We start from the raw sequence: 23,501 nt of genomic DNA on the forward strand, positions 1-23,501 counted from the left end.
CAGCACCTTCAGGGATTCAAGGTGCCGCTATTTTGATTTTTCCATTAACTAGAATGTTTTATTTTTAATATATTTAATGCAGAAATAATGAGGCTAGATAAGAAATAGCGATTAAGAATGCAATTTTATTAACTGCACATAAAAAAACATAAACATGTTGATGATCCAATGTTATATTCTGCCATTAATACTCTCCATTCTATTTTCTTTATTGTATCAAGTTTAGTCAGCGTGGTAGCACAGTGGTATCGTCACCGTCCACGCACCACCCGGTGGGAAAGGCCCAGGTTCAAATCCCCGCAATGACATGAGGAATTTTTATGGGCTTTTTTCACTCCTTGGCTGAATTAGCTGGTCTCAGGCATAGATAGCAAGATTTTCTCCCCCCCACAAACTGGGGTTTTTTGTCCAGCAAAACAGGCAAATCAACCAGAGAACAATACACATGAGTATATGAATTAACTTTCTGGGCGAACCTAATGAAATAGTTTGGATTATATCAAGTATGTCACTAAGCTTTAATGTTGTTCCTCTTTTCTTCTCTGTATGAGGTTTATTAACTTTAGGAGCCATAGTGAGGGGTTTTTAATTTAAAATAAATATAAAACAGCGGTATAATCCATGATATCAGTACAGAATTCACTTTCAAAATGGCAAACGTAAACAAATACAGTAATCACATGACTTGCTGTTTTTTTTTTTTTTTTTTTTTTTCAGCACTGCAAGACATCTGATCTTAATGTGCCGTTAGCTCGAATGTTCCGTTATTTGGGGGTCCCGCTATTTTGACAGTCTATCGTATAATGTTTCTTCCAACAATTTTTAAAATCTAAAATATCTGTTTTCACTCCCTGAACAAATTTTCCAGGCTTACTTCATAACTAGATCTGAAATTTCATGTAGGCTTTATGATCAGTCATGTTTCCTTAATAATTTTATTGTTCTAAAATCCCTATCAGACAGTAAAAAGCTGTGCCCTTTAATGGGGTAAAAATGTTGAATCTTCTCAAAACAACTTATTTCTGTAAGTGTGAGTAGATCCTGTGAAAGTGTGTGATTTTTGTTTTGACCCAAACAGTTGTCTGGAAAAAAAGGCAAAGTTCGGTAAATTTTGATGGCACCTGTTTCAAATATTTGTTTAAAAAATTGTAGACTTCATCTGGGCCTTTCTTCCCTTCTTAATGATATTTAAAAATAACTTTTGTTTTCCTTAGTGTTGTTGATACAAAATAAATTTACAGTTAACTGTCTAGGGTAAAAGAGCTCTTGAACTGGCACCTTTGGCAGTGATAATTTGATTTTTCATGAAGTCAAAAGCAAGTGACAATACATAACCTTCCTTCTTGCCATCTTCTGATGTTTCATAAAAAACTTAATGCAGAATAAAATTTTTTGCTTCTTTTTTGATGAACTGTCAATTCAGCTAAAGAGGTTTAGCTGAATCATATAACTGAGGTAATCTAATTTTTAATTTTAATTCCTCACAAGTGTAGCAGATATACATGAAAAATGTAAGTTGAGAGTCACATTGAGAGTCACCCTGCAGTCTACCAAACTTACAATCAGAATTTTCTTTTAAATAATTTAAACATTGTTGTAATATCTAAATTAATACTGTTGTACTGATTTTTTTTCAGGAATAGTGTGACTGTTTCAAAGGAAAAGATTGGATGTGTTCTATTTAATTTTTGTATTTAAAGCAAGACTATAGCTAATGTGTCTTCCCCTTTCCTCTTCTGGTGTTTTTCCTTGTACTTCTGATCCTTTTAATAGTTAAATATGGAAATTAGTGTTCCTTCATACATACATACTCTGCCTTTTGGATCCATTCAGTAAATGATATTTGAATGATGCAGCATTTAGCCTTGCATTATCATTTCATTGCCACCTTTGTTTTACTGGTACAAAATTAATTAGTCATTGAAGTATAAATCTTGCTCATTCTTGGTTTTATTATCATGAAGTTTAATAAAATATGTCTCAATTTTCTTCTCCAAGTACCTTCAGACATTGTTTTTTGCATCTACAATATAAAAAACGTAATAATGAAAAAAAGGAAACAGCCTTTTCAGTAATCACCAGACAATAATTATTTAGAATAGCAGGTACCCGATGAAGCAGATTTCTTAGCCTCAAAATGAGTTCCATTATAATTAACATGTGCCTCTCTCTTTTGATTTTAGCCTAGTTAAATTTATTTTTCTTATATTCATCAGAATGTCTGCTTTTTTCCCTTTGGAATTTCCTTTGTCTATTGCGCTAAGACTACTAGAATCACTTTGAATCATACTAAATTTACTTTAATGTCTAAACAAAGCAGTCGTGACAGCTACCTTGTTCTCCCCATTAATTAACGTTATTAACATTAAAAGAACAATGCTGCAGAAGACTATGCCAAAAAATAAAAATACTTTGTTGTCATCCTGTTATTTTAATCTGAAGGTAGAGAAATTTGATCACTCCTCATATTTGCATTCTTTTCTTTCCTCCAACACAGTTATAAATTTATTTAAACTCAGGTATATCTGTTAATAAGAAAAGAGTAATGCTTCAGATTATGAACTTTTTCTATTTATTGTTTATGATTTATTTAAAAACTATATTATAAACTTTAAAGTTTATAATATAGTTTTGTTTTCAGTATGCACTTTCCTCAAATCGTTCATTTTGGTGTGTGCATGTATTTTTGTTTGTGTTCTACATATATTTTATATTTTCATTTGTCTACATAGTTTTTAATTTTTACAAATAGTAGTAGCCATTTTTATATATGCAGTAGTTTCAAAAATTGGCATGTGAGGGTGTGGCCATTTTAGCAAGCTTCAATACTGTGTGTGTGCTTACACAAGCTGAAATTAAAGAAATTCCCTGGAACTGGAGTCAGAAGTTGATGAAACTGAATCAAATAATATATTCATAAATGTAAAGGAAAAATTAAATAGTGAAGTATTTTTTAAATATATTATTTTAAATATTTTTTATTTTATTTTTGGCAGCTAGTTAATGTGTGCAGTGCATTACATTTCTGATGCATCAGAAATAGTTAAATGCATGATTTATATTTTTAAAAAAGTCAACAAAAAGCAAGGACTTACATAGAACCAAAGGGCATTTTGGTTCTGTACATCTGCCATATTCCCATTCTTTCCTCCAATCAGCACATGGCAAAAAAAATAATATCCAGTGTTTCACCTACAATATACAGTCGGACTTTTTTTTAACGAACTTCCATATAGCAAATTTTTCTATGTTGCAACCTTTTTTAATCCCCCCCCCCCGTCATTACATTGAAAATAGTTTCTGTATAATGAACTGATTTCGAGAGACCTGGGTATACATTGTTCGCACCTTTGGCCTTTAGGCAATAAAGCCGATGCTGTAGAAAGCATGAATTAAGAGCTAAAGCATTCTACAATTTAGTGGTGCCCGTAAAACCCTGCAGGAGGAAACTGGCCAATCACGATGTGGGATAGAAAAAGATGGAAGGTTTTGGGCGAGGGCCATTGCCCAACAGTGGGTCAGCAATGGCTAAAAAGAAGAAGAAGAAAACCCTATATACAGTAAAACCCCCATATCCGCGGTTTCAGCCATCCACAGTAGGTGGATGGCTGAAACAGCGGATATAAGCGAACACCTGCTGACCCCATATATAATGTGATTTTCTTGTACATACATACACATAATAAAGTTTAATTGATAAATTAAACACACAGTAAGACATTACCAACATAAATGCGTTAATAATAAAGTACAGCAGACTCTCGATTTATTTACCAGGATTGGATTACTTCAAGACCAAATGTTTGATTTAGTGCGTCGCATCAATTGTTGTGTTCCCTTGCGCTGCAAAAGGACAAATTTTGTTTCGTTATTTATGCCAAGGATGTCGGTTTTTTTTTTTTTTTTTGTTGTTGTTTAGAAATTGCAAAAATGATGGGCAAACAAGAGTTGTGCTTTCAAATTAAACAAAAAATTCAAATTATTCAAACGTTTTAAAATGGGGCATCCATTAAATCTTTAAAGAACCATTATAACGTTGGTGATCAAACCATACGCGACATTGTAAAAAACAAAGGTAAACTATTCGATTTAAAATCAACATCGTAAAAAAAAGGAAAGCATTGTGTTTTGGACATGCAAGTAGTACATGTTAAGTTTTTCCTTTTTTTTTTTTTTTTTTTTTTTTTTATTGTGGTTAACCAAGGGTAACAAATCAGCGGATTAGGGGCCACAATTGTACTACCGTACCGAGAAGTTGCACTGGTTAACTGCTATCTATGTATCCACAGTCACTGGCAAAGTCAGGGCATATTCTGGATGCAGACATTGGTTCTGGTCAACCTGTTTTCTACTATAAGCATCCTATTAGAGAATTAGGAAAGAGTGATTTTCTTTTATTTCAGAAGTTCATCTGTTGTTTTGAAGAAATGAGTCGCCACACTTTCATTAAATTTCACCTGTCTCTGTTTACATGGTAGGTACAAGTGGTCCCTAAATCAGTTTTGTGTTAGCTGCTGTGCACTTAACTGCTTAACTTTTGTGTTAACTGCTGTCCATCCATTGATAGGTGATAGGTTGTCTGTCTGTTGTGGAGAGACAGATGGACATGGTGGAGACAATAGGCACATTACACTAATACAGTTTTCAACCGGGGTGCCGCAACAACATTCTTGGGGTGCCATGTAATTTTGGTTTAAGTTACTTAAAGTTATTATTATTATATATATATATTTTTTTTTTATTTATACATTTATTTCATTATAAAAAGGTGTACGGTATCCATTGTACCGTATCTTTTTAATTTTGTGGTGATCTATAATTGATCTTTATTTTAGTACCTCTATATAAAGAATAAAATTATTATATAGGTATATATTAAAGGGTCGAAAACCACTGTGTTAGGTATTTCTTTTGGCCTAGGGCTGCCGTGAAAAAATTTCTTGGACACTAAGGGTGCCGTGAACCGAGAAAGTTTGAGAACCTCTGCACTAATATATCTAATAATCCCATTCTGATATTCAGCTATGAAGTCAAAATAGGAAAAAAAATTATATTTGGAAGCATTTGTCTCCATAGTTTTTCAATTTTTACAAACTTTCTAATTTCTTGGAAAAAAGGACTGTCCTTGAAAATAACCACAGAATATAATAAGTACAGGTAGTTCCTGACTCTACAAGTTAATTCATTACTAGCATGCGCTAGTAAAGCAGGAATTTATTTCCCATAGACACAATGTTAAAAATAGGGGTTACGTTCTCAACAATGAAATTAGTTTGTTTAAACAATGATTGATTTATCCAAAGAAATGGAAACATAGCTTGTAAAATCAAGCAAATTATAATAACAAAGAAATTATTCATGACTTACAAATGTTAGATTGTTTATTCTTCATCATTGACTAAATGCACACTCGTTATTAGCTCGGCACTCATTGGTTTGTTGCACAAGGAGTTGTCTTCTTCAGAAATGAAGAAGACAACTCCATTTTTTAACGGAACGCACAATTTGCAACTAACACGATTTGCACGGAGTAACGAGTTTACGAAGCTTTATTTAAAAAAAGGAATGAAGAGAAATTCTCAAATTTTATTTATGTTTTTTATTCGATTTTTATTTATGTCGGTAGTTTTGCAAATGCAATAACATGGAGTTTACTACCCGTTTATAATAGATTCTGCTAACAGAAAAACCCAATAAACTGGAAAGTGCAAATTGTTTTATGGTCATGACCTCCAGAAACGTACTTTAGAAAAATATCACAAAGCCATTCAAAATTGGTTCTTATAACAGAACATATGATAATGATGAAAATGTAATGCATTTTAATGGTTTGAATTGGTAACTAATACAACTTGCACTATAAAAAGGACCTTTTAGAGGTCGTTTTTATAGTGCAAATTTATGAATTTGTGCAAATATATAGAGCAAATGTAGTGAAAATTTCAACTTCCGAGGTCGTGGAACGAATTACCAATAAACAATGTGTTATTGGGTTCACATTACGATATTTTCACGAGATGATGGTGTCTCTGGAATGGATTAATATCGTAAAATGGGGTACATTTATTGTATAGCTGTGCACATGGTTTGAAATGCAGTATTTATTAATGTTTTACATTCATTTTTTGCAATTAATATTCATATTTTCAATTTTGTTAACAAATACTTGATATTTGAAAAAAAAAAAAAAACTCAAAGCAGGAACTGCCTGTAGTTTACAGTAGTGGCACCTCATAGCTCCAGTTGCCTTGGTGCTTCCACTTATTTGATTATGGAGTCTTGTTAAAGGAACGGTATTTGTAAGGTTTATAAAATTTGTGAAGTTGATAAATTTAATGAGTAAATGATAAACTCAACCAGAGTATATAACCAAAATTATGTACTTTAATTACCAAGTCTACAATTTTTCAGTGCTTATAAAAAATAATATTTCCTCTTTTCCGGAAAATAACTAGATTCTTTAAGGTTTAGCCACCCAGATACATTGGTTTGAAAAAAATTTTTTTTTTTTTTTTTTTTTTGTATAAGCTTGCTTCTGTAAATCACTTGCTAATATTAATATACAGGGTGGAATAAAGTTCTCCTCTGGGTAAATAACTGTAGTCAGTGGTACCATTATGATACTTAGCATTTAGTCAAAAGAATTCCGTAGTGGACATTTGTTATGATCAGTAGTTCCAGTATCAGTTTCACGAATTTCAGAAGCTGTCACCATATTCTGGCAAAAAAAAAATAAGAACAGACGAGGCAACTGGATTTTCTTCACCTTCATCTAATTTTGTATGGCTATAGCATGCCTGCATCAAAAGTGCTGTACATTCATCAAATCCATTATTATAGGTTTTGTGGTAGCATGACATAAAGTAACCACAATTCCTGATATTGCAATCACGTAGAACTCTGTAACATTATAAATGACATTAACTCTTTCACAAGTGAGTTTCCAAATAGTATGCAGCCCAGCTGGATTAAAGATTTTTTATTTATTTATTTTTATTTTGTGAAGTTTGGAAGGTAACAATTTAAAAACTATATACATACACATTTTTAAATATTATTTTTCTTATTTTAGCCTCAGAGTGAGATTATTGTTAAAATAAAATTATGGACAGAGTTATATTTAAAAAAAAACACTAAAATATAAAACTACTTGTTGCTTTTTTATGTCCTAATATTATTTTCATTTAAATATGTACCACTTGGTTCAGTTTCATCTATCTTCTGGATCTGTCTAGATTTCTAAAATTTCTTCAGTTTTGGCTTGTAAGCCCATGTCATCTTGAACCTTTTGAAAGGTTGCACCCTCCTCTGCTGATTTTCAAAAGTATCATATATTTTTATTCATATATTTATTTATATATATATATATCTTTTGATCATTTAATTGCCAATTTTATAATGATATGTGCTAATGCTTTTTATAACTTTGTTTATTTTTATAATTATAGGCATTTTATTGTGCTTATTGCAACTGCTTCTACCAAGGAACATCATCTAGAATGGTGAGTGGTATTTTTGCAACTTGATATGAATATTATGTAATTTAAAACTAACATTCAAAGATTACAATTTAAATATGTACAATTATAGGTAATACACATGTGCGATGTTTCAGGTCTTTCTGCTTGTTTTTTTTTTTTTTTTTACTTGGTTTGATAAATACTACTCTCATGGCTAGCACAGCAGCGAAAAAGATTGCATAAGTACATTTTTCACACTGTTTTGAAGACAAAGTTCAAATCTTATCTTGATAAGAAGGACTATAAATACACCTTTCTTTTTTGGGGGAGGATTGGTAAGATGCATGTGGTGAATTTTTTTTCATATCAACCAAATTAGAAAACAAAGCTAGAAAAGTCAACCAAGATGGTATGTCCTCTACATTAATATAAAGTCTGACACCAATAAGGAAATAAAGTTCACCTATATATAAAGTACATAGAATGATTTGAAGAAATGGAAAAACTCCAACATATGCTAGCGAAATGTTCTTTACAGATTTAAAGTTATCACAAAATTAAGTGCATAGAATGACTAGACCAAAATGTCAAAGCAAAAACTCCAGAATTATTCCTGTGAAACAGTGTTTCTTTTACGAGCTTAACTTAAAGTTGTCACAAGCTTAATGATGAATTTAGAGATCAATAAAATATAAAGCCTGCTTAATTCTGTGATGGAAATTGTACATCACATATAACTAATGAATGAGGTCTGCTAACGAGGCTAGTGGGAGCCAGACGTGTTCAAAGCCACTAAGTGGATTTTATTATTTATTGATTTGAAATTATTGTTTTTCTAAAACTTTTGATTTAAATTTAGTAGTATAGCATTATTTTGTGATTTTCTGATTAATCTGGTGTATTTATTCTTTACTTGGCCTTGTAATTGCATAAAAGTATCGGTAAGGGTATCAAATCCACTTGTTACAAGTTGCAGCTCCGCTGAACGAGAAGTTTTTTTAGACATATTTAGCCGCTTTATTGACAGATTGTTACATAAAATTATTTTCTATAAGTAGCTTATAGACCTAGTCAGGATCGTTACTTTATTCTGAATGGAGACAGCGAGATTTGGAAGTTAATTAATACTTAAGTGTCCGTAGATTTACCGTTCGTAACTTGCCGCCTTTGTTATACGATACGTTATATATGAACTAGATAGCATTAGTAAGTATAGTATAGAATAATATCAATTAATCAGTAAAATCTATTAATTTTGTTAAACTTCGTTGTCAATTAAATTGTACTTTTAACTAAATGCATATAATGACTTAGATTACAAACGTAACATAATTAATTAATTCATAACTTGATACGGAACTCGTAGAAAATACTTGATACTGAAAAATATATATAGCGTTATAACTGTGTTGGGATACAAGTTTAGGGTTTTAATTTTGTACTGAAATTGAAATTTTATTAAAATTAAATCAAAATCATGACTCAGAGCAGCAAAGCAAAAGGCTCAAGCTAATGGCAGTGCTGTGGCTCAGAGGAGAACTGAGGGGCGCAGTTTCCCTCTGAATCACAGCCTTTTAAAATGCATTGCTTGCATGATGTTTGTGGAGCAATCGGGTACAGGACATGATATTGCAATGGGGGATGTCTTTGTGTGTGTGTGTGTGCGCAATGCAAGGAGTGTAACGAAATCAGGCGACAACTCAGCGTTGTTATGGGCCTATATGAGAGCTTGAAGGACAGGGTGGATGCTCTCAAAGGATCTAAATTGAGGGGCCCATCAAGCTCTCAGCTGCCCACATCAACACCAGAGCTTGCACTTGGTCATCACGCAACACAGTGGCAAACCCCAAGGCAGAATGTGCTGGTCCCACAGGAACTAATAGTTGTTGGTGACCCTATTGTCAGGGAAATGGGAAACATGCTTTGTAAAAAAGGGATAGATGGAACAGGACCAGGGTATGTCTGCCAGGGGCAAAGGTTGATGACGTAGAGCGGATATCATCTTTTAAGGGCACAAAAGGTGATATAGTTGTACACGTTGGCACCAATGATATTAAGAGTAGGAGACTGGCAGAATTACTTAACAAGTACAGGTCACTGTTTTTTTTTTTTGCCTGGTCTGTACTTGTTAACAGGATAGACTACTTCTATGGGGATGGGATACACTTAAATAGAAAGGGTGCAAGAATATTTGCCGATGCTGTCGATGCAGTATTAGGTGGGTCGGAAAACTGCTAGCTTGGGGGGATACAAGGACTAATAGATTAACAGTAGCCGCTGGCAGAGGTGAAAACGATTCTTGCACTGCTTCTATTGGAATGAGCAGAAGCCTGGAAAACAAGATGCCGGTTATTGCAGAGACTGCTGGGAGTCATATCAATACAAGTAAACACATGGGTTGTGTTAGGGTAGCTAAGAATAGGAACAGGTGCATGTATACTTGCGTGTACACCAATGCTAGGAGTTTGGTAAATAAATTTGATGAATTTGAGGTATTGCTCAAAGTATCAAAGGCAGATATTGTTGGGATATCAGAGATGTGGTGTCACACAGATATAAGTAATGCAGAACTGGAATTTGGGGAGTACAACGTCTACAGAAAGGATAGACAGGATAGGAAGGGAGGAGGGGTTATGCTATTAGTTAAGAAATACATAAAATCCAAAGAAGTGAAGCCAGTCGACATCGCTGGACAGTGCAGTGTCGAGTCAGTTTGGTGTGATGTAAGCATTGGGAGATCAAAATTGAGAGTAGGAGTGTGCTATAGGCCTAATGGCTCTGATGAGTATAATAAGAAAATGTACAGGGAAATAAAGTGGGCCTGTAAATCAGAGAGTCTTATAATGGTGGATTTTAATTTCCCAGATATATTGATTGGAATTTGTGGGTTGGTCACTCACACACTATCAAGGCTTTTGTGGATTTATTGGATGATTGTTTTCTACATCAGCATGTTCGGGAGGCAACTAGAGGGAGTAATATACTTGATTTGACTATCAGTAGTGATTTTTCATACATTAAGAATCTGCAGATACAGGAACCACTAGGTGGCAGTGATCACAGTGTGCTGAAGTGGGATTTACTCAAAGAGGTAACTACCATCAGGGGAAAAGGGAAGGGTTATTGCTTTCGTAAAGGTGACTACGATGGTCTGAGACAGTATTTAAATTCTATACAGTGGGACCAACTGATGTTACCAACAGCAAATTCAAAATGGGAAGCATTCAAAGAACTTATCTTGGAAGCTACTAGGCTTTACATACCAACTAAGAAATATTGTTCAAGGTTTAGGCCTAAATGGATGTCAGATGAACTAATGAGACACATGGCAGAGAAAAAAAATGCATGGGATACATATAAATTAATTGGTGGCATGGAAGCCTATCATAGATATAAGCTGGTCTGTAACCAAGTCACAAAGGAGATTAGGCCGGCAAAGGCAGATTATAAGAAATCTTTGGCAAAGCATGCAAAGAAAAACAGCAAAGGGTTTACTTATGTAAACTTTAGAAGGAAGGGGATGAATCAGATTGGTCCACTTGATATCGATGGTTCAGCTGTTGATGATCCTGCTCAGATAGCTAACAAACTAAATGAATATTTTGCATCAACATTCACACATGAGGAGTTATTCAGCGAGGGGAATGCCAGAGGTGTAGTCAACTCTGGCAGTAAGCTAGATAATCTTGTAATAACTGAGAGTAAAGTGGAGGAGAAATTGTTGAAGATAAACACAAGAAAGGCACCTGGGGTGGATGGGATCTATCCAGTTATATTAAAAGAGGCAGCAAAGGAAGTAAGCAAGCCCTTAGCCATAATTATGAGAGCTTCCTTGGACTCAGGGGAGGTACCCATAGACTGGAGATGTGCAAATGTGATCCCAGTTCACAAAGAAGGATCAAAGGCTGACACAAGTAATTATAGACCTGTTAGTTTAACTTCTGTTCCAGGAAAAGTAATGGAGGCACTGGTTAAAGAAACACTCACTGCACGATTATCTAGACAAGACTTCAGTTATAGCTCCGACACAGCATGGTTTTGTTAAGGGAAAGTCTTGACTGGCCAATTTGATTGGATACTACGATGTGGTCACAGCGGAACTGGATGCAGGGAATAACTTTGATATCATATATTTGGATCTTAGAAAGGCTTTTGATACTGCTTCACAAATTGGAGCAGTGTGGCATTGGAGGCAAATTGCTGCTATGGATAAAGGGGTGGTTGAGGGGGAGAAGACAGAGGGTGGTAATCAATGGACACTGCTGATCGTGGACTAATGTTATTAGTGGAGTCCCTCAGGGTTCAGTGTTGTCTCCATTATTGTTTTTTGTATTTATAAATAATATTTATGATGGTATATCAAGCTTAATGTCCAAGTTTGCAGACGATACAAAGGTTGGCATGGTTGTTAAGGATGCTACTGACGCTATGCTGCTGCAACAGGATCTGGAAAGGTTGAGCAGATGGGCTGAGAAGTGGCAAATGAAGTTTAACATTGACAAATGTAAAGTACTACATATGGGAAACAGCAGCCCCAGCGCAACATATCAACTCTGTGGTACTACACTGACAGTGGTAGAGAATGAAAAGGACCTGGGGGTAATTGTGCAGGCAGATATGAAGTTCTCTGAGCAGTGCAGATGGGCTGCAAGAGTAGCTCATGGTGTCTTGTCAATGATATACAGGAATTTTTCTAGCAGGGATAAGGAGGTGATTATTCTCTTGTATAAGGCAATGGTCAGGCCACACCTTGAGGTCTGGAGGCCTCATTTCAAGAAGGATGTAGAGCTGCTGGAACGAGTACAGAGAAGGGCAACAAGATTTGTGAATGCAACAAAGGGTTGCTCTTACGAAGAAAGGCTTAAGTTTTGCAAATTACAGTGTCTGGAAACTAGGCACCGGCGAGGTGATCTGATAGAGGTGTATAAAGCCTTGAATGGTTTGAGCATGCTCAATGCTGATGGGATACTTCCTCTTGCTCACAATAATCACCTGAGAGGGCAGAAATTCAAATTGAGGAAAGAGAGATGTAGGATAGATGTGCAGAAATTTGCCTTTAGCCAGCGGTTAGTTGGTTGGTGGAACAGACTTCCCTCCTTTGTTGTGGAGGTTGATAGCCTAAATAAATTTAACGCTCAGCTGGACGGGTATTTTGAACGAACGGAGGGGTGAAGTGGAATGTTTTTTTTTTTTTTTTTTTTTTTGGGCTGATGCTGCATAAGCTTGCTTGCTTGCATCATATGCCTCTGCTAATGCTATAAAGGATAAATGGAACCTGGGAAGAAATTCAGCTGCTGATGTTCTTAATCCAAATATACAAGCCACTCCAAATGAAGGAAGAACATAGTGCTCTGACAACCCTTCAGTAGTTGAATGGTTGTAGTCCCTACACTGACAACTGGTGATGCATGCAAAGCCATGAAAAATTAACCAAAAATATGCAAATATAATTATTCATAAACATTGCTTCTGTGTAGGATAATGTATATAATAATTCTTGATTATTCAGTAATAATAATAATTCTTGATGATTTAAATTATCATTTGAAAGGGTTTTATTAATAAATGCAATGCATACTGACTCATTTGTAGTTTTTTCTGCCTTTCCTGCTCTACATGTGCTTTCCTTATCATGATTTAGGTATTATTTCATTCTCCTGCAATTGGCACTAGTTATATGAAGTTGTTTTTGTAAGTGCCAAAAAAGGAAATGTGCAATGTATTTTATACAATGGGTACTATTGTATTTAAAGTGTTCTATCAAAAATAATCAATCTTCCCTTCCTCTCAGTGCACAAGTTTACGAAGTGCATCCTACTGTCTTGAAACTACTCAAAGAGGAACAAGTGACACTTACTTTGGTGTGGGTATGTGAACTTGTAATAACAAACTGTCAGGTTGTTTTGTAAATTTATATTAAATGAAATATCTTTTTTTTTTTTTTTTTTTTTTGGTAGTTGTTGGCACATCGACTTCTGTGGCCATAATGCACCTCCCAAGGTTTTTTCAGTACTTTGATCCAAGCCCGAGGCGGGATTCAAACCCACGACCTTTGCGTTGCCAGGCTGGCACTTTACCCACCCAGCTAACCTAGTCGGCTGAAATATCTTTTAAAGGTTATTTAAGATATGAGCCTTGAGAAGGCTGATGTTATAGTTATTTTTTTTAATTGTTAACTCTTCTGAACATAAATGCTGCTGGCTTAATTTGAGTTGAATTTTGTATTATGAATGTTATGTTAGCATTAGTAGAGGTATGATGCAAGAAAGCAAGCTTATATAGCATCAGCTTAAAATAAAACAACTTCCCATTTCACCCATCCATTTACTGAAATGTTTGTCTAGTTCTGCCTTGAACTTATTTAAGTTGTTGACCACCCACTGGCTAAAGGCAAATTTTCAAACATCTATTCTACAATTTTCTTTCCTCAATTTGAATTTGTCCCCTCAGGTGAGTAATCTGAGCAAAGGGAAGAATCCCATCAACTTGCTCAAACCATTCAAGGCTTTATACACCTCAGTCAGATCACTTCACAGGTGCCTAGTCTCCAGGTGTTGCAATTTGCAGAACTTTAGCCTTTCTTGGTAACAGCAACCCTTTGTTCCATTCACCAATCTCATTCTCTATACTCATTCCAGCAGCTCTACATCCTTCCTAAAATGAGGCCTCCAGACCTGTATGCAGTACTTAAGGTGTGCCTGATGATTGCCTTATAAGGGGACAATCACATGTTATTAAAGGTATTGCTGATGTACTCATATGGCAATTATTCATTGACTGGATGTCTTTCACTTTATTGAAATAGGGTTAAAAATAGTATGCCACACAAAACAGCAATCTGTTACATAGTACTGCTGCTTTCTTTTTTGTTCAGCCTCCACATCCGGGTTTTATAAATAGAAAGTGTTGTCTTAGATAATTTCAATAGTTATATCTGAATTAAGATTTAGATTTATTACTTTTCTTTCTTTCTTCCTTCCTTAAATTCCCTCTTTCTGTTTTTCCAATAAAAAAAAATTGCTGTGCAGGTGTTGACAATTTTAGGAAACTTGGCTAGTTAAAGTTGATTTTCTTGTAATTAGACACATCAGTATTTGTAGGATAGGTAAGAATGAGATAAACATAACTGAACTGGAACTTTATGGCCCTTTAATTTCCCTCCTACAGAAATATTATATACTTATTTATCCCTGACCCTTTGGAGACTGACTGCAACTTACTTGGTGTAGCAAGCCCTGAATAAAAAGGTACCTAAAACACTTTCTTATTATAATAAGAGTTATCAGGATGCTTTAATTTTTATAATTTTGTCTGTGACCAAGTTTTCATTATTTTTTTTCTTTTTAAGGTATGGCCTAGTGGAATCAAAAATTCGATTATTAATTGGTAATCTGGAAAGACATCCATGCATTCAGTTAGCACATGTGAATCCTGAATTGTTCACCTCCTGTAGAACCTGAGGTGTAAGTATGTTTAGTGGTTTTAGAATTATTACTGTTGCATGGTTTATTTAAAATTGTACGATACATTTATTTTGAAGTATATTCTTGCATTTTAAGTATTTTGAACTATTTTCTCATAAAATTCCAAAGCCAAAAGGAGTAAAAATCAAGTGAACAAGGTGACTATGCTGTAAAAAATTATTATTAATAATTCTTTCCTCAGTGTGATGTCTCAGAATCAATCATATGACACTAATTGTGATATGTGAAGAGTGCCATCTTACAAAAAAAGTCATCTACACATCCACACAGTTCACTATGTAATTATGGGGAATATTAGTCAAACTGGAATGATAATTGAATGGTAGTGATTGCTGGCCCTTACTGAAGGTAGTAGGAAACCTCTGAACTGGCCCTTACTGAAGGTAGTAGGAAACCTCTGAAGCTTTTGCTTAAAAAAGAATGGACTAATTATGAATTCTGCAGTATGTTCATACCACATTTAGTGCAATCAGTAGTACTTCCAAATTGGACAAGAGTTATTCTTTCCTTAAATTCTAGAGGTTTGGGTATTCAAGTGTCATTGGACTTCATGTATTCTTAAAATGTTCTATGATTAATAGTTATCAGTTTCCATAAATGCAGGTCCTGTACAGAGTTGTACATATTTTTAGATCCTCAGGCGCAGATGTTGAGTTTGGCCACTCTTATACAGATAATAGTACAGTAACCACCCAGTTATGAACACTGTACATGCCTGAAAAGTAAATTGTAAAATGAAAGTTTGAAAATCAGAAGTATTTTCCTGTAGTAATGGTATAACATGAGGAATGTTCCAAAAAATAAAATGTTCACTTCTAAAAACGAATGACAGCTGGGATAACCATAAGATTTATATAAGATATTTGTCATAATAACAAATTAAAATTTTTTTTAACAATAAGATTTTAAAATAATATCTTTATTGTAATATACAGTAGAAGTGGATGGTATTTGAAGGATCGTACTTATAAAATAATGAAGTTACAAGTACATAAGAACATTTTACTTAGAAAAAATTATTACAGAACTCCAGTTTGGCAAACAATATTGGAGTTGTGGAGTATGGTTAATACTGAATAATTTAAATAGATATAAACAATTTCAGAAATAGCACTATTATAATTCACGTTTAGGTATCACTCCCAGCCTTCTTCTGCAAGTCAAATTGCAGTGTTAAAAACATGGTGAAAACTCTTTGTACCTATACTAATGCAATGAAATTGTTATAGAGTTATCTACTTACACTGGAAGTGTGAAATGATTTCAAAAGGAAAAGCAACTGGTTTCCCCAGGCAGTAAACTATTTTAAACATAAATCACTTTTGTTTAAAAGGTGATAGTTTTGTAACTTGCACTTTCATAGAAAAATATTTCTTGACTGAATGTCTAAGAGTATGAAAGAGAGGTTGTTTATGCGTGCGTATGGCACTTCCATCATTTCTACTACCCAGGTAGTATGAATGCATAATTTATTCATATCTCATATTGTGATCACCTTCACAATGAGTTGCCGAGGTATTGCACTGCTTTGAATAAGTAAAGCCTCACCAGTGGAGAAAACTAATGTTACGTATTCTCGGCAGACAGTACCGTTTTGAAGCTTGTTAGCTTACTTGTCGGTGGGTGGGCAGGCAGGTACCCTGTTGTTGGGTGATGGTGTCCGCCAAGAATAGGTAACAATAGTCTTCTCCACTGGTGAAGCATTACTTATTCAAAGCAGTGCAATACCTCAGCAGCGCATTGTGAAGGTGGTCACAATATGAGATGAATAAACAATGCATTCATAGTCTTAGACATTCAGTCAAGAAATATTTTTGATTACACCATACACACCATAAAGCATCTCTTACATTGTGATTGTTATACTTCATAACTGGGTTGTCACTATTGCAACAACAGGGTACCTGCCCACCCACTGATGAGTAAGATAACAAGCTTCGAAATGGTGCTGTCTGGGTGGTGGTGTCTGTCTAGAATAGGTAACATTAGTCTTCTCCACTGGTGAAGCGTTACTTATTAAAAGCTGTGCAATACCTCGGCAACTCGTGGTGATCGCAATATGCGATATGAATAAATGATGCATTCATGCTACCTGGGTAGGAGAAATGATGGAAGTGCTGTACCCATGCATAAACAACCTCTTTCTTGCACTTTCATCATGTGTGCTTCACCAAAGTACACATGTTGAAATGCATTTCACTAAAATTATACTGTAAATAGTGTGATATATCGACCTGCATGTGGAGTATATGATGTTAATTTTGAATATATTAAATACAGTACATAAAAGCTGAAAATATTTCATCCTTACCCCCTCTACTTTCAAGAGATGGTGCTTTTTGAAGTAGTAGAAAAGTTTGAGATTGAGATATGAGTTTGTAATTGAATGTATAGTGCCGTGTCAAAAAGTTTGTTTGTAAGATCAAAAGTTTGTAAATCTGATAGTTCAGCATTTGTAATATGACATGATTGAAAAAGTCATGATGAGGGCTAGTCTGTGAATAGAGTCAGAAAAGTGAAGTTTAAACGGACAGGGTTTCAAGATATAGGACTCTGGGCACATATGGTAACTCATCCCCTAATGAAGTAGTTATTGCTGCAGCAATTGAGGAAGGGGATCCATTGGGAAGGCACATGAAACCAAAAATGTGTTTTTTGTCAATGGATCCTACCTTAACCTTTCAGTAGACAACATATCTACAAAGTGCTACGTCAACCGTACTTGAGAGTAACCAAAACAATAATTTAGTATTCCTCGGTTATTGCTCCTTTGGTGCATTTCCTTTCAATCTGTACCATTAATTGTTTTGTTAATGTATAAGTTTGGTCACAAACAAATAAAATGACATGTTATCATTAATCCTAATGAATATTTGTTATCATTAGATTTAATGAAAGGCCCCAATAGTGATATTTTAAAAAATTAGTAAAAAAATAAATGTTTAATAAAAAAATAAAAAATAAAAAATGGATTGTTTAGATATATTATGGGTGGCATGAAAATATAAACAAATTTTAATATTTCCTTAACCATTTTAATTTGGTGGATCAAAAAAAGATTAATTTCAGGGACAACATGCCTATTCATATGATGGAGTTTATGTACCCACTGAACTATAAGAGTACCCTAGAGTCAATCATAACAGTTATAAGACAAAGTTTATAAGCATCTTGCACTTGCCATTGTGTTTATACAGCCATCCGGTAGTGTTTATAACTTTATTTTAAAGCTGCACCGTTACCACCTAAGTTATGCCAGCTGATACACACTGTGACTATTTTATTAGGAACATGGCAGGTAGTTTGTTTGTATCTTTGTGACCATTTATGCAAAAATATGAAAATCAGAAGTCCCAAGATTTGTGTGTAATGCATGCAGGAAAGTGCTGTAAAGCCATATGGCCGTTTTAGTGTCCAGATCAGTTTATTGGCTGCACTTAAGTGTTCAAAGACTGTTGTCATTAGTCTTTAATGAGTGATAAAAATGTCCAGGAAACAACTGTGAACAAAAATGTCAGGTAACAGTGAAGTGCTCAGTGTCTGGAGCAGATTGTCAAGTCTAATTGTTGTCAAAAGATGAAACAGTTAAACTCTTCATTTGTTGTGGAAACGTTACGAGGTATCTGTATTCACAATGTAAAGAGTCCTGCAAAGATTGTGGCACAATCTTTGCAGGACTCTTTGAGTGGGTGACCTTCACAGATACCATGTAAAATAGGATGTCGTTGGTGCCTGCAACACACAGAATGGATGCAAGAGGACTGGAGGCAGTAATTTGATCAAATGGGCGTTACTTTGTTTTTCAGCACTATTGGAAGAGAGCACATATGGAGGAAACCAAACAAGTCACTAAAGCCATCTTGCTGAGTACTAACATTGCAGACTGTTAGAAGTTTAATGGTGTGTGGCATATTCTTGGTCATCTGATCCCACAGGAAAGCACAGCAAGCTCAAGGTCTACCTGGACATTGTTGCAGATCAGATAAATATGGCAATGTTGCATGTCCTCTGGACAGGGATACCTTCTAGATGACACTGCAACCATTCTAACATGGGCAAATGTGTTACAGTGATTTAGGAAATGTGAGGAAGAATTCCATGTTGTGTCAGTGCATTGATTAGCATTAGCATTAGTAGAGGCATTTGATGCAAGAAAGCAAGCTTATGCAGCATCGGCCAAAAAAAAAAAAAAAACCCACTTCCACTTCACCCCTCTGTTCGTTCAAAATACCTGTCCAGCTGAGCCTTAAACTTATTTAGGCTATCAACCTCCACCACAAGGGATGGCAGTCTGTTCCACCAACCAACCACCCGCTGGCTAAAGGCAAATTTCCGCACGTCTATCCTACATCTGTCTTTCCTCAATTTGAATTTATGCCCTCTCAGGTGATTTTTCTGAGCTAGAGGAAGAATCCCATCAGCATTGAGCATGCTTAAACCATTCATGTTTTATACACCTCTATCAGATCACCTTGCTGGTGCCTAGTCTCCAGACACTGTAATTTGCAAAACTTAAGCCTTTCTTCGTAAGAGCACCCCTTCGTCCATTCACTAATCTTGTTGCCCTTCTCTGTACTCGTTCCAGCAGCTCTACATCCTTCTTGAAATGAGGCCTCCAGACCTGTATACAGTACTCTAGGTGTGGCCTGACCATTGCCTTATACAATGGAATAATCACCTCCTTATCCCTGCTGGAAAAATTCCTGTATATCATTGACAATACTCCATGAGCTACTCTTGCAGCCCGTCTGCACTGCTCAGAGAACTTATATCTGCCTGCACAATCACCCCCAAGTCCCTTTCATTCTCTACCACTGTCAGTGTAGTACCACAGAGTTGATACGTTGCTCTGGGGTTGCTGTTTCCCATGTGTAGTACTTTACATTTGTCAATGTTAAACTTCATTTGCCACCTCTCAGCCCATCTGCTCAACCTTTCCAGATCCTGTTGCAGCAGCATAGTGTCAGTAGTGTCCTTGACAAACCTGCCAACCTTTGTATCATCTGCAAACTTGGACATTAAGCTTGATATATACCATCATCAATATCATTTATAAATACAGAAAACAATAATGGACCCAACACTGAGCCCTGAGGGACTCCACTAATAACATCAGTCCACGATGAGCAGTGTCCATTGATTACCACTCTCTGTCTTCTCCCCCTCAACCACCCCTTTATCCATAGCAGCAATTTGCCTCCAATGTCACACTGCTCCAATTTGTGTAGCAGTCTTCCATGTGCAACAGTATCAAAAGCCTTTCTAAGATCCAAGTATATAATATCAAAGTTATTCCCTGCATCCAGTTCTTTTGTGACTGCATCATAGTATCCAGTCAAGTTGGTCAGGCAAGACCTCCCCTTAACAAAACCATGCTGTGTCTGAGCTATAACTGAAGTCTTGTCTAAATGATCCTGCAGTGCTTCTTTAACCAGTGCCTCCATTAATTTTCCTGGAACAGAAGTTAAGCTCACAGGTCTATAATTACTTGTGTCAGCCTTTGATCCTCCTTTGTGAATTGGGGTCACATTTGCACATTTCCAGTCTATGGGTACCTCCCCTGAGTCCAAGGAAGCTCTCATAATTATGGCTAAGGGTTTGCTTACTTCCTTTGCTGCCTCCTTTAATATAACTGGATAGATCCCATCCACCCCGGGTGCCTTTCTTGTGTTTATCTTCAACAGTTTCTCCTCCACTTTACTCCCAGTTATTTCAAGATTCTGTAGCTTACTGCTAGAGTTGAATACACCTCTGGCATTCCCCTTGCTGAATAACTCCTCATGTGTGAATGTCGATGCAAAATATTCATTTAGTTTGTTAGCTACCTGAGCAGGATCATCAACAGTTGACCCATCAATATCAAGTGGACCAATCTGATTCATCCCCTTCCTTCTAGAGTTTACATAAGTAAAGAACTCTTTGCTGTTTTTCTTTGCATCCCTTGCCAAGGATTTCTCGTAATCTGCCTTCGCCTGCCTAACCTCCTTTGTAACTTGGTTGCATATCAACTTGTATCTATCATAGGCTTCTGTGTCATGTGTTAATTTGTAAGTATCCCATGCATTTTTCTTCTCTGCCATATGCCTCATTAGTTCATCCGACATCCATTTTGGCCTAAACCTTGAACAATATTTCTTAGTTGGTATGTAAAGCCTAGTAGCTTCCAAGATAAGTTCTTTGAATGCTTCCCATTTTGAATTTGCTGTTGGTAACATCATCAGTTGGTCCCACTGTATAGAATTTAAATACTGTCTCAGTCCATCGTAGTCGCCTTTACGGAAGCAATAACCCTTCCCTTTACCCCTAATGGTAGTTACCTCTTTCAGTAAATCCCACTTCAGCACACTGTGATCACTGCCACCTAGTGGTTCATTTATCTGCAGATTCTTAATGCATGAAGAATCACTGCTGATAATCAAATCAAGAGTATTATTCCCTCTAGTTGCCTCCCGAACATGCTGATGTAGAAAACAATCATCCAATAAATCCACAGAAGCCCTGCTAGTGTGTGAGTAACCAGCCCCCAAATTCCAGTCAATATCTGGGAAATTAAAATCTCCCATTATAAGACTCTCTGATTTACTGGCCCACTCTATTTCCCTGTACAGTTCCTTATTATACTCATCAGAGTCATTAGGCTTATAGCACACTCCTACTCTCAATTTTGATCTCCCAATGCTTATGTCACACCAAACTGACTCAACACTGCACTGTCCAGCGATGTCGACTGGCTTCACTTCCTTGGTTTTTATGTGTTTCTTAACTAATAGCATAACCCCTCCCCCCTTCCTATCCTGTCTATCCTTTCTGTAGACGTTATACTCCCCAAATTGCAGTTCTGCATCCCTTATATCTGTGTGACACCACGTCTCTGATATCCCAACAATATCTGCCTTTGATGTTTTGAGCAATACCTCAAATTCATCAAATTTATTTACTAAACTCCTAGCATTGGTGTACACGCAAGTATACCTGCACCTGTTTCTTTTCTTAGCTACCCTAACACAACCCATGTGTTTACTTGTACCGCAATGGCTCCCAGCAGTCTCTGAAATACCATGCATCTTGTTTTTCAGGCTTCTGCTCATTCTAATAGAAGCCTGCTGATTCAGGCCAACAGCAGTCCAATATACTAACTCAGTCCTAATAAAGTGGTCATGCAGTGCAATAGCAACAATTAAAAATGGACCGTGTGTTTGTGTCATGTGAATTCACTCACATGCATTGTGAGAAAATCACTCGCTTGCTATATATATATATACCAGTAACCATGTACATTCATCATCATCCATTTTCAATCCACTGCAGGATAAAGGCTGTTCCAGAAACTTTCCAGTTCCTTCTGTTTTGTGTGGTGGCCATCTGTTTACTGCCCACGAACTCTTGAATTTCATCTGTCCATCTCCTTGTTGTCGTCCAGGTTTTCTTTTAGCTCCTCTTAGACACCATTCTGTTATTTTCCTAGTCCATCTGTCATCATGTCGTCAAGCTGTGTCCTGACCAAGTCCATTTCAGTTCTTTAGTTTTGACAAGAATGTCCTTCACTTGAGTTTTCTGCCTAATCCATGTGTTTCCATTCTTATCCAACAGTCTGATTCCTAATAATTTGTTCAATTTTTTGCTGTATAGTTTCAGCTTCTCTTCCATTTTTTTGGTGAGTGCCCATGTTTCACTTCCATAAGTCATGGTGCGAAGTATGCATTGGTTCATTATTTTATGTTTCAGTCAAATTGGGATATTGCTCCTCAGTATGTGACTATATTTCCTGAATGCTAACCATCCAAAATTTGTTCTTCCCTTGACTTCCAGCCATTTATTATTATTACAGCTAATTACTTATCCAATATAAGTATATAAATCCACCATTTCAATTTCTATTCCTTCAGTGATTATATCCCTTCCTGTGGTATACTTGTTCATCATTACCTTTGTTGTAACCATTCATCTTTAGTCTGAAATCCTTACTAACTCTGCGTAACTGATTAAGATTTTCCTCTAATTCTTCAGGATCACGACTTATGATCACAATGTCATTTGCAAATCGTAAATGTTGATTCCTTTTTGCGACCAGTCCAATATAAAAGCTTATTCAAGGGCAGCAGTGAACAACTTTGGAATATTGTCTCCCCTTGTCGAACTCAAATCAGCCCCTGAAATAAAACTAGCTTAGAATCAAGTTGTGTGGCACCTTTAAGTTTGACTTTCAGTCCTTTGCAGGAATATTATGAGCAGCAAGAAATATCAACCAGCGACATGAATGCATGCTGCTGGTACCCTTATGCATTCATCAAATGATTTCCCCTTATTACTGCATTGATGCCATGTACTTAATTTCAGGTTGGTGGCAGGGTGGGGGGTTCCATCCATCTCCAGTCCAATGTTTTGGCAGACCAGCTCCTTTGAATTTTACCACTTTTCTGCAACCATTTACAGACATCAGGCCTCATCTAAAAACTTATTATTCTGACAAGAATATGTCATTACTATCAAAAGTGTGTCATTGGTAGCATATGATCTTTTAATGATGTAGCCAGTGTGTGATTTATAGCACTACTTA

General features: G+C 35.8%; 1 protein-coding gene across 1 annotated transcript in view; it reads left to right on the top strand.

Annotated features, from left to right (window-relative positions):
- LOC150076854 (poly(A) polymerase type 3-like) overlaps nucleotides 1-23,501 on the top strand; it is a 341,061-nt gene that overhangs the window by 232,427 nt on the left and 85,133 nt on the right. The window contains exons 13-15 of the mRNA XM_090386405.1: nucleotides 7,449-7,502; nucleotides 14,809-14,909; nucleotides 15,053-15,072. Of these exons, the coding sequence (XP_090242531.1) occupies nucleotides 7,449-7,502; nucleotides 14,809-14,909; nucleotides 15,053-15,072 (175 nt within the window). The remainder of the gene's footprint in view (nucleotides 1-7,448; nucleotides 7,503-14,808; nucleotides 14,910-15,052; nucleotides 15,073-23,501) is intronic.

The sequence above is a fragment of the Mastigoproctus giganteus genome, chromosome 12, assembly GCF_048544385.1.
Source record: "Mastigoproctus giganteus isolate SK-2022 chromosome 12, ASM4854438v1, whole genome shotgun sequence".
Taxonomy (NCBI): domain Eukaryota; kingdom Metazoa; phylum Arthropoda; class Arachnida; order Uropygi; family Thelyphonidae; genus Mastigoproctus; species Mastigoproctus giganteus.